Below are 12,156 nucleotides of genomic sequence, written 5' to 3'. Positions count from 1 at the left end.
GTTTGGGGAGAACCTCCGACTGTTCCCCGGAAGAGAAACGGTTCCGGCGAAAGTTTCATCTCCCCGTCTATCGGAATGTTATGCTGAAGTTGCATCAGCCATTGCACTTTAAAGTTCTGCCGAGTGTTCCTCGTTGTCGCTGCTAAGACTGTACTCTACTCTATCTATGATGCCCACGTCTTCATTATAACCTGCTCAGGCCATGTCTGCCTCAGAACCTAAGATCTGTAGCTTGAGCACGCACGTAGTTTCCGTCACCATCGAATGTACAGTATATCCTTTGCCTCACATAACGTACATCTTGCTTGCACGTGAGGGCATGCCCGCACAAAGCGCTGGAAGTCTCGGTGTAATTCAGTGCTAAGCAAACGGCAAGCGCGTAGCGACATGCATGCACTGCCCCCAACGAACGCTTTGTCGGCGCTTTTTGTCCGCAAGAGCCATCTCAGGGGTTTTCCGCAAATCGCATTGGACAGATACCCTGGTGTCGCCTGCTGCGTGCGCAAACGCCAGCAATACGTTCGCCCGAGTGGCGCGGGGCAAAAGGTAGGCGAAAGTCTAAGTCGCTATAAGGCTGTTTGATTGGCAGGCTACGCGCCGTCAACGATGGCACCTCGGATGCCGCGGACGCTATCTCCGGCATCGCGGAAGGTCTATACCTGTCCGTCGTAATCAAAATTGTAATTTTTATCTTCTTTCAGACGACACGAGTCGCAAGTTACCGTGTTTGGCGAAGGTCTGCTATCCGCGGAAATCTTGGTGACTTGAGCGTTCCTTGACAGCCAGCTCAAGCCAATACCAAGTAAGAAAGCCCCCGATTGTCACCCGGTAGGCAGCTGTGAGAGCCATGGTCTACCTAGGTGCAATATATAAGTCACCACCAGCCATAAGCATCCACAACAATTAACTTCACCTCACTTCTACGATGACCGTATATCCAGCATCTCGAATACCGATAGACCCCAACGGAAATGTCGACCTTGTGATCCAGGGCTACCGATTTCTTGTCTCTGCTTCGAGAATGTCGGCCATATCGCCAAAGTTCGGCCAGATCTTCAACGACCCAGATCACCTGTCACAGAGAACAGTGGAGCTCCCCAGCGAAGATCCAGTAGCGTTCCGGTTTATCTGTCTCTCTGCTCACGGCCACTTTGTACCGCAATCCTACGTATCATTGGAAGTCGTGGTTAAAATAGCCGACGCCGTTCGACGTTACAACATTCCCAGCACTTCTAGTATCTATGAAGTAGTCCGATTCTATTTCGATGCGCGGACAGAACGTATGACAAATATCTCGACCTCAGACCTTACTATGCTTCTTCAGGTGGCAAGAATTCTTGGCCCTACCGTACTTGTTCAATTTCTAAAGGATGTATTCTATCGCTGTCCTTTCTCGTTCGAACCACTACCTATCGAACCAACTTTGAGCCACCTGAAGCTCAAGGGTGCGGCCCTTCGTCTAGACGTGGCATATATCCTGTTACGTTCGATGGCGGAATCTGCACATGCTCAGCAAGAGATGTACGGCTTAGCTACCATGATCATTTTCAAGGGCCTCAGTCTATACGAGATCAGTTCGCGGCTTGACCAGGCTATCGGAAACCAACCAGGATATCGGCGACAACTCCAAGACGCTCTCGACGCCATCGAACGAGCAAACGCTGAAATCTCTTTCTATTCTCGTAGCGAAGCTAAGTTGGGGACTGCAAATGGAAGAGATATCACTCAACGAGGCTTATTAGAGTGGCAATCCCCTGAAGTAAGCTGGCTCGACATCCAGATCGCAAGTGAAGAGCGTACTGCGTATCCGATTTCACCATCGCATACGGAATTTGAGGACATTGAAGTGTACTCTCGATCCGTTGACGAATATGATGAGACCAGATACGACAACACAATTCCTATAACTAGGCGAGAAGGCGCACTCAGAATAAGGCGAAACACTGCATAAGAGCTTTCAAAGTTTGAAAAAGTAGGAATCCAGAAACATCGCATTAGATTAACCGGCCTTGCATGATGCATCTCCCGACTTATGTACACATCAACTAGAAGCCCTAAGACTTTGTAAAAAGGCATACAATGTTGCCGCTTCAGAAGCATTCACATCAACCATTGACCAGATATCCTCTACGTCTGCTTGATTCTCCTCTTCGTATTGTGCTTGGGACTGCAATGTGGAGTTCATCATCTCAGGAATGGAAGCCATGGGCGATGGGCCAAGCCAGGGTTCTGTTTGTGCCCATGCGGAAACTTCGTCAAGAGAATTGCTTGATTGCAAGGTCTCTTGAGGGCTTTTACCTTCGAGATAGCGTGCCTGGTCTGGCAGAGTGTTGGCAAATACGACAATGTCGTGCACCAACGGTTTGCCATCATCCCCAATGCTCAACACTGGTAAGCTATTACCACTCTGGACATATGCATACAGATTCTGTATAGCTCGTCCCAATTGTTCGTTCTGGGCTGCAAGAACAGTCGCCCTAGTAGCGTGAGTGATACGGAAGACGTTTGATTCTAGTAGGCTACCCACATGGAGGTAGATCCTTGTTGCCTTCTGTCGGACATGTAACTGCATATCGTGTTTTCAGCAACACATCTGTCGCAAGCGTACGCCCCATTACACTACGAAAAGATCAAAACGTTGCATATGAAATCAGTTGACTGTCCCGGTACTTACTTTCACTTTCTTGCAGCGACATCGGTCGCACGCTTGTCTCACGCGAACTCGTGCATTTTCCATTTTCGAATAGGATAAGACCACTCTACCCTGCGTGTGCCCTCTGTAGAATTTAAGGAAAGACTTAGAAATAAAACCTCTAACTATTCGTTATTTACTGTGCCGCGATAAAATACACTAGACGGTCTACGCCGCAAGCCAACATCAATGTTTATTGACAAGCTGCATAAAAGGCCGCGTAGTAACACCGAAACATTATTCAACGTGGCAGTCTTAATTTGAGTCTTTTGAACTAAGACTGCTTTGGAAGTTCCTTTATGATCCGAGTTTGAATATGCTCCGCGTCAAGTGGCGCTTTAGATGTTTTCAGACGTGCATGCACATGTAAGGGCGGATAGGATTTGATTTGGCCATTTCTGTCTACGATGGTGAATGAGGGCGCTATGCCCTTTGCCAAAATTTTGTTAACTATTTATGTAATCTCGTCTTTACTTACGTCGCACGTGTATTCCAATATTGGCTATGATCGAGTCGCAGGCAGATGCAAAACTACTTCTCAGTATCGGTCGTCGGTCAAGAAGATGAAGTAATGTATGAAAACGTATACGTCTATCCCAATCCACGCCCGTCTATTTGGAGACTAACTAATTTATGACAAGCATCTAGCATCGTGCTCTCCTATATCTCACTTATCTCAGTCTTCCTGAATTCAGGAGAGCGCGGTGTTGGACGTGCTGTTAGTCGTTCTGTTGATGGCATCTACTAATCCTGTGGTAGCACCCCATTGTTAACTCGCAATACTGCGTAAGTGTTCAGAGGTACGAAAGCAAAAATTAGAGGTAGAGACTAGTGCGGCAAGCTCAAATCCTGTATCTAGTGAGTTCTGCGTACTCCCACCTTTTAAGCGCCGCTGAGCGTCAATTGTCAACATTTTCTCGACAATATTATTGGTCATCTAGGCAGTCCAAAACAGCATCGATGCCCATAAAAGTGAATCCTTGTTTGTTAGTGACTGTACTGCAGGTATGAAAACACCATTCTCTGCTGCCTGGACAAAGTTATTTTCAACGCATTCCTAGAAGTACTAAAGGTCTTACCAGCTTCGATTTAGCCTCTACATCTGGACTGTTCCAGCTATCCTACGGGTTCTAAGCAACTAAAACGCGAAGGCTCTGTCAGTATGGACTACGTCGTTGAAGGGAGTTGTTGTTCGCTTTGTGGAAAATGCCGATCCGGCCGCGCCCGACGCGCGCAACATGATGAGGGATGGATTGTGCAGATTTGCTCGAGACGGACATGTGCCAAAACCAAAGACCTACTACGCACAGCGTCAAGGATCAGCAGTAATACTAGCAGCCTATTTGTTGAGGTTCATCACTATCACCACGCTAGTCGTCCTAACGAGGATAGATCTGATCGCACGCGCAACTACAGCTCTGAACTTCATGCTGAATCCCTCCAGAAACATCGTGCGGTGCTGCCAGTCCGCTCAGCCTTGCAAGTCAAAGAACCTCCTTCCGTCGAAGCGTTCATCAAACCGACAGAGAATTTTGAGAGGCAGCGCCTTCACTGACTTGATCTGGCTTGATAACCTGACTGAATCTAGTGTTCTAGTTATTTTTCGTAGTCCTTGCATATCATATAGCCAGTTGAACACTGAATCACGGCAAGAGATTGTCACAGAGAACAAAGTAGTCTATACCTTGACTTGCTAGAATGGGCTATCAATCGAAGCTGAACTTAGTTGTGATTTAGTGCACAGATTTTATGCCACATACAACAACTAAGTTACTTAACTTACTCAAGTAGATTCAAAGTTTTCTAGCGAGAACAGACTGAGAGTAGACTTAGTGTCACCCCGGGCAGTTGCAAGCAAGAGTAACTTAGTAAGCATCCGGATATCCGCGCGCGGTCTGCATCCCGAATCTTTCGGCTGATGCTGTTCAAATTTTTAGCCTATATAAGTTACGCCTTCAATCAGACAATCTGCGTAGCTTCTCTGTATTCTACAATGTCTCGAGTGGTGGCAAGGACGCTTCATATTGACCTCACTTCGGAGGTAGAACACTGTTCCATATGTTCAATCGAGCTTGGAGAAGGGAGTGGGAAAGCGGGTCTTGTGTATGTGCTGAAGAATTGTCGTTGTGTAAGTTCATTACTTTCAATATCGTCTAAGTTAATTAATTAGAAGGTCATTTGCGGTCACTGCGTACAGTTTGCCGGAGTTGCGCCCTTCCTTCCTTGCCAACATGCCGATCACATGAGATTGGGATGGCAGAGACCTCTGCGACTCTACAACTTAACTTGTGCCATCTGCCTAGACTCATACAGCTCTACACGCGTTGCTCTAATTTGCGGTAAGTTTACACTGAGTTCTGCAGTATTAGCTGACATCTAAGGCCACGTGTACTGTCAAACCTGTATCCTTAGGTGGGCTGGAATAAATTCGTGTGAATTTGATACTAGTGTAGACTGCCCAACCTGTAGAGATGGCAGGACAAAACTATGGCGATTGGTAGCATCAGATCAAATTGTGATGCCTGCACACCGACGTGTCGAAATAGTTTTATAAGGCGATAGTCTATAGACGTAAAATTCTGAACTCAAGGCAGAACTCTAGACTATGATTTTCGATGATACGATATAAGGTGCCTTTCTGCAGCTGGTTACATGTCATTGTGGATTCTACGCAAGGTGGAATGTTGCTTCGGTTCCTGTAGCTGCTTCGAATGCTACGCTCCGTCCAAAATTTTAGTAGCTGAAGAAGAACGGCTCTTACGCTCGCAGACCTACAGATTGGCACGTGCATCTCAAGTTGTATCCGATCTATCCGATCTATCCGAGGTCTTCCGCAATTTTCTGCCTAGTGAATACAGTAGCGGATCGAATGTTAGCAAGGCCCACAATGTTATTTAAACCCTCCGGTTTGTTTCAGTGTTTGGTTATTTTAACCCTTCCAGCTCTCATCTATCAAGTTCACGATGGCGAGCGCTAAGCACTCCTACGGGGAGTACCTGCTTGTTCTGTCAGGATCGGCCCAAGATGCTCCTTTTCTGAAAGACTGGAAAACGCTCAAGGATAGTGTTCGGCAGAATGGCGGACGTCCGGGTTGGACAGATGTGAGCTCTACGCCACACGAAAGAATACTGCGGGGATGGTGTAACTTTATAAGAGCAGGCAATGCCGAGGCTGCATACAGTACGCGATACGACATAAGAAGAAACGGATCCTAAGTTACTGACTGAACCCGTTTCAGACTACTATTCGGTGATACCGCAAGTGAAAGCCTGCTTACTGAAGAGGTCATCAGGCGGCAACTATCTGCTACTGCACTACAATTGCTCCGTCACCTTCTCGACTGCTTCCCGATGTAGCTGCTCACTCTGTAGGCGCAGGGTAGGTTTCCATGGTTCTATGCAAGGTGCGCCAGTTGTACCTAACCCAAGCATCTTAACGTCCTCAACCCAGAGCATCGTGCACCCTGGGATTGTTTACTACGCCGTCATGCACTCCTACTCCATCCCCATGGTAGGCTTACATGTGCCTATTCAAGAAGCGATTGGCCTCGTGTAAAGGCTCGCCGCAACCCGGTCACACAGCAACTCATTAGAAAGGCTGGAGATGTTTATTGCTTCAACGTCCGAGAGCAGGATTGCCCTTACATTTCGTCGTAAGCGATTAAGGAATTACAAAGAAGCTAATAGGACGTATATTCTGTCTGCTCAACGAACATTCGGAACTAGATAGTAGACTCTTACAGGTTAATTTACATGCAGATTCATGTATTTGTATAATAATTACAATATGTCAATTCCTATCTACCGAAAGTTGCCTGAAAAGGTTCTTCTAGCTTGAAAGGTTAGTCTAACTTCTACTTTGTACACGCTGCACAAGTTCTTAGTAATCTTAGTGCGCATGACTCGAGTCCACATGTCGTTCTGGTGTCCGCCTCCTCTGGGTGTCGCTCAAAAAGCCAACCCCTTGAAGGCACAGGTAGAAGATGAATTGAATTTTCCAACTGGATGCTGTGGTTTGGAGGGCGTGCCAAGGCTCCCCTCACCAGGCGATTGTCGTAGTCATCTCCATCTTCTAGATACAACAAAAGGCACGTCGCAGGTCACTTAGGAGATAGGCTGGGACGCATACGTTCAGCTATCGGACCACAAATACACTGCTAGTGCTCCAGGATCAACGCACTAATATGGAAGCTGCCAGATTGGATTTTGTGTGGACAAAGGTCAGACATGGAAGGTAGTAGCTTCATACCATGGAAATTTCCCCACAGGTAACAAGATAACCTTCAGACTTTCCAGTTTTGGAGTTCCCTCTAACATGCCAAGTCGCAGAGAGGATTCCAGCACCGTTAATGCCCCGCAGTGCAGTTTTGAATAGTTATAGAACGCCCGAGACGCTCTGCTCGATCTAATGCATCTCGGACGCCTTAGTCCCAGCAAGCAAGAAGCCATCTCTGAAAACGTATCGCATGCAGAATCTATACTACGCTAACGTCCTCATTGGAAATTTACCTGACCTTTCGCCTAGGATCGATGAGCAGGTGCGACAAATCTCAGAAATCGATTCATGGCTGGACCAAGTCGAGTCGTGACAGGACTAAATCACAAGTCTGGCCTACGGACTGCATTTCAAAAGTACAACTAAGTTAATTAACTTAGTTAACTTAGTGAGTTAGTTCAGTATTAGGCCAATTCGCTGAGAAATATAAGTAATTGCGCGCTCAAGGGCGATTGGAAGGCAAACTTGTACAAGGTGGGTGCATGTATGGATTGTTACAGTAATTAATGAGCCCGGAACGCCTGGGCTACGGAAGCGCATCAATCTTTATTTTACGCCAATTAACTTAATAACGTCACCTACTGCGAAGTGAGACACACAACGAAGTGAGACAAATTACGGGTACTTTGAACTTAAGTCATATTTATAATACATTAACGTCTACGATTTCAATTCATATGCAGCAATAATATAAAAGAGCTTCTCCGGAATTAGTCTCGCGTTTCTAAATTGAAAATTGCAAGTCCTATGGTAGTTCTTTACGTCTTATAAACATAAGCATCTCATTCGGCTATTGTGAATACCATAGTCTACATCACCACCCTGTAGCTCATCGCAACTCTAAACTCGACAAATCTGTTCACTACCAGGTACTTGATCTACCTGCATATCTACCAGCTCTTATCTCCTGTATGGCTGCCGCAGAATGCAGGATTATGCGACCTCGCCACCCTGGTCGGTACCTAGAACTTTAGCGAGGAGAAAACGTGATCTGCACGGACGATGAGCCGGTATCGAATATTACATAATTCTTGGTAGTAGATTACCGTCAGCAGGTGGCTGTGCTTTTTAGCTAGGGGAGTCATCCCTGCCTAGAAGTCTAGAGTAGCTGGGAAATAAGCTGTCTTGATTAGCCCGAAAAAGTTCTAAGGTGCGTCCGAAGGTAACGATACACCTACCGTGCTGCCCGGCGTAACGCCCGGCCCGGCGTAACGCCCGCTTCGATCACCAAAATCAACACGCCAACATGAAGCTACTGAGCCACGTACGATAGCTATTATCACGATGTATTCTAGTGTTGAGTTCTGGAGGCCTTAATTGATATATATAGCTATCTGTATTTTGATGGGAGCTTAATTGCTCGGCCGTGTCGTGATTGAGATAGTAGTGGGCCTACTGCAGCACCTGCAGCCTCACTACTAGCCTGAGGCTGCGCAGCAGCTCTCTTTTTTGAAGCTGCCTTTATAGAAGCCTTGAGGCTACGTTTCTTGCCCTTTTGGGAAGTTTTGTGAGCTTGTTGGAGTCGTTGTTGAGCTCTACGAGCCGCGGCTCGTGACGCTCGATCTGCAGCCTCACGAGCCTTCTCTGCTTGCCTTGATATCCTAGCCTCAGCTCTAGCCTGGCGCCTTGATTCGATAGCCTGAGCCTTGGCTAGCCTTTGCTCCTCGCGATCGCGAGCTATCTCTGCTTTTTGAAGTCGTTGTTGCTCCTCCTCGAGCTCTTGTTGGTGCTGGCGATCACGTGCCTCCTTCACCTTCCTTGGAGACCAGAATACAGCCACACCGTGATAGTCCTCGCCTGCCCCTAGAGGGAGAGCCTTGCCTCGCTTTCTACGCTGCCTCTCGTTAATGAGAGCCTCTTTGAGTCTCACGTTCTCATGCTCAGCTAGTACTGATCTGATTGAGAGTTGGTGGATCGTTTGGTTAAGCTTTGAGATCTTTCTCTGGTCTCTCTCAGCTACAGCGCGATCAACAAGCTGCCTAATCTTCCTCCAATCAGAGGCGCTTAAGGCTGAGGAGTCGCTGTCACTTGACTGGCCTGATTGAGCTGGCTGATTGAATCGTTTGAGTATCACCTCTGGCTCGAGAGGTGAGAGGCCAGTTGCCTCAAAGGCCTTGAGTATAGTATCCTTCTTGAACGAGGCCTCCCAGGCAGCTATAAACATGGGATAGAAGTCTCTTTTGCTCATAGATGTGAGCCCTTGGCTCCTCTCCATGAAGCTAGCTACCTGGGCTGAGTAGGCTGACGAGAGCGGCTTAAACATGACAACGTCAAGCGGCTGGAGAGTGTGGGTTGAATGGGGTGGATAGATTGCGAGGAGGATTCGATTGCGATCGCAGTACTCGATAAAATCCATCGTAAGATGAGATCCATGGCCATCAAGGATAAGTAATCAATAGCTCCGCCTAGCCTTTGGCTTCGTTGATCGATCAAACACTTGTTTGAGCCAGGCTAGGCCTAGCTCGTTGTTCGTCCAGCCTGAGGGTGATGAGGCGAAGTGAACTCGGTGATCGTTAAGATCGAAGGCCTGCAGCCAGCTATCCTGTATCGAGCCAGAGGCTGACTGATATATGAGGCTCGGCTCAATATAAGATCCATCAGCGCATATACAGGCTAGCAGCGTTATCCACTCGCGATTGCCATCCTGGATGTGAGCCTTAATCTTCCCCTCCTCATATAGTCTCCTGCTAAATATCCGCTTTGAGCGAGTGAGTACTCCTAGCATGAAGCCCTTCTCATCCATATCGTATATATTACAAGGCTCTATATTATATTGGCTGATCTTATCTATTAAGAGATCAAAGTAGAGCTTATATTTCAATCCTGAATCAGCCTGGTGGCGTGAGCGATCGATCCCAGTCGCCCAGCGTGAGATGAGATCAACCTGATAGCGCTGGACAAAGCGATCAACGCAGCCTTTTCCAAGCTCTTTTTTTTGCGATATCTGAAGCGAAGCGTAGTATCATAGGCCGTGTAGGAGGTAGGCCTTGCCTTGTCAGGCGTTCGATATAGCGTAGAAGCTCCTGCTCTTGCTGGGGGTGGAGTGCTTGCTGGTTTTGAGCCTTAGTGCTGCGTGAGCTCGCGAGCGTTGAACGATTAACGCTAAACTTTGCTGCAATTTGAGAATATACAAGTTTTTCGCCAGGCTCTAGCGCTTTACTAGCTGCAAGCGCAGCCTCAATTGGGCTCATATTGATGGAGTTATCGCGGGTTGAACTTTGGTGGCTGTCGCGATTTTGGTGATCGAAGCGGGCGTTACGCCGGGCAGCACGGTACGTGACGAGACACTTTTTTGGCCGGACCTTCGGAATCGCGCCACAGAACCTATCAAAGCTCATGCTTGACGCGATGCAGTTCCACAGCTGTAGTTCTTCCATTATAGTGGCCTCCGACCAGAGAGAGCGTGGTGGTGGACGTCCTACCGGTCGTTCTGCCAATAGCGTCCATTAACCTTCTGCTAGTACCCCTGTTCATCCGCGACGGCGCAAGTTTGTAGAGCGTTCGGAGTGGTAGATAGGAAGTACAGTTGCTAAAGATAGAGACTGAAGGCTCTAAAGGTCAACTTAAGATAAAGAACATGCATGTTGGCTGTTTCTCCGCGTAGATGGCAAGATCGCCAAGTCTCGTCTCATAGAACAGCTTCGCTTAGTATGCAGGGGGCTGCAGTAGCGTGCTCAGGTGTGTCTGTGGCTGTCGTGCCACTAGAGACTGCCCGCAAGCGCCCAAGTTAAGTTAGTGATCCAGCCACCAGCTGCCCCGCCAACCCGCGATGATTTAGGCAGCAGCCGATTAAACTACCCCGCTTTCCACAGCACTAAGCCTAGCAAGCAATTCTCAACGTTTTCCACTCATTTCTAACAGCTAAAATTGCAGCAATGTATAATAAGACGTGGGACGAAAACTCATTCAAGGTATGCCTAGAACACGAGTATAATTTAAACTATAGCTAATAATAGACATGTAGAAGGTAACTAGACTGTTGTATGTTTTACACGTTAATGCTGATTAACATGAGTGTAGGAGGTAAGTAAAGTTATAGACATTAAGGCATAGAGCAGATGCTAACCTTGGTGTGCCTGGTGGTGTAGGATGTAAGTTGGCCTACGAACCTAGATGCGCGAAGTGGTTGCTAACTGTGGTGTGTCTGGTGGTGTAGCCAGTAAGTTGGCCTATAAAGGTAGACGCGTAAGGTGACTGCTAACCTTGGTGTGTCTAGTGGTGTAGTGAGTAAGATGGCCTATAAACGTAGATGCGCAAGGCGGCTGCTAACCTTAGTGTGTCTGGTGCTGTAGGAAGTAAGTTAGCCTATAAAAGTAGATGCGTAAGGTGGCTACTAACCTTGGTGTGTCTGGTGGTGTAGCTTGTAAGTTAGCCTATAAAAGTATATGTGCGAGGTAGCTGCTAATATTAGTGTGTCTGGTGGTGTAGGATGTAAGTTGGCCTACGAACCTAGATGCGCGAAGCGGTTGCTAACTGTGGTGTGTCTGGTAGTGTAGCTAGTGAGTTAGCCTATAAAGGTAGACGCGTAAGGTGACTGCTAACCTTGGTGTGTCTGGTGGTGTAGTAGGTAAGATGGCCTATAAACGTAGATGTGCGAGGCAGCTGCTAACCTTAGTGTTCCTAGTAGTGTAGGATGTAAGTCGATCTACGAACGTAGATGTGCGAGGCGGCTGCTAACTTTAGTGTGCCTAGTGGTGTAGAATGTAAGTTAACCTACAAACGTAGATGTAGGAAGTAGTTGCTAATCTTAGTGTGTCTAGTAGTGTAGTAGGTAAGTTAGCCTATAAACGTAGATGTGCGAGGCGGCTGCTAATCTTAGTGTTCCTAGTAATGTAGGATGTAAGTTAGCCCACGAACGTAGATGCGGGAGGTGGCTGCTAACCTTAGTGTGTCTGGTACTATAGAAAGTAAGTTAGCCTATAAAAGCAGATGCGTAAGGCGGCTACTAATCTTAGTGTGTCTGGTGGTGTAGCTTATAAGTTGGCTTACAAATGTAGATGTGCGAGGCAGCTGCTAATATTAGTGTGTCTAGTAGTGTAGGGGGTAAGTCGGCCTATAAAGGTAGATGTGCGAGGTAGCTGCTAATCTTAGTATGTCTAGTAGTGTAGAATGTAAGTTAGCCTACAAACGTAGATGCGGGAGGTAGTTGCTAACCTTAGTGTGTCTGGTAGTGTAGTATGTAAGTTAAC

At 47.2% G+C, this 12,156-nt stretch overlaps 4 protein-coding genes across 4 annotated transcripts; 1 reads left to right on the top strand and 3 right to left on the bottom strand.

Annotated features, from left to right (window-relative positions):
- Window positions 1-925: 925 nt before the first annotated feature.
- PtrM4_118620 (uncharacterized protein) lies at window positions 926-1,951 on the top strand (the record flags this gene model as incomplete). Its single annotated transcript, XM_001935183.1, has 1 exon — window positions 926-1,951. The coding sequence occupies one exon, from the start codon at window positions 926-928 to the stop codon at window positions 1,949-1,951; it is 1,026 nt and encodes a 341-aa protein (XP_001935218.1).
- Window positions 1,952-2,041: 90 nt separating this feature from the next.
- On the bottom strand, window positions 2,042-2,572 carry PtrM4_118610 (uncharacterized protein; the record flags this gene model as incomplete). Its single annotated transcript, XM_066108320.1, has 1 exon — window positions 2,042-2,572. One exon carries the CDS (start codon window positions 2,570-2,572, stop codon window positions 2,042-2,044), a length of 531 nt encoding a protein of 176 aa, XP_065961505.1.
- Window positions 2,573-8,297: 5,725 nt separating this feature from the next.
- PtrM4_118600 (uncharacterized protein) lies at window positions 8,298-9,323 on the bottom strand (the record flags this gene model as incomplete). Its single annotated transcript, XM_066108319.1, has 2 exons — window positions 8,298-8,559; window positions 8,734-9,323. The coding sequence occupies 2 exons, from the start codon at window positions 9,321-9,323 to the stop codon at window positions 8,298-8,300; spliced, it is 852 nt and encodes a 283-aa protein (XP_065961504.1).
- A 36-nt stretch (window positions 9,324-9,359) lies between these two features.
- PtrM4_118590 (uncharacterized protein) lies at window positions 9,360-9,710 on the bottom strand (the record flags this gene model as incomplete). Its single annotated transcript, XM_066108318.1, has 1 exon — window positions 9,360-9,710. One exon carries the CDS (start codon window positions 9,708-9,710, stop codon window positions 9,360-9,362), a length of 351 nt encoding a protein of 116 aa, XP_065961503.1.
- Window positions 9,711-12,156: the final 2,446 nt, after the last annotated feature.

This window comes from Pyrenophora tritici-repentis, chromosome 6 (assembly GCF_003171515.1).
Source record: "Pyrenophora tritici-repentis strain M4 chromosome 6, whole genome shotgun sequence".
In the NCBI taxonomy this organism is placed as follows: Eukaryota; Fungi; Ascomycota; class Dothideomycetes; order Pleosporales; family Pleosporaceae; genus Pyrenophora; species Pyrenophora tritici-repentis.
This window is presented reverse-complemented; position numbering and strand designations above follow the sequence as displayed.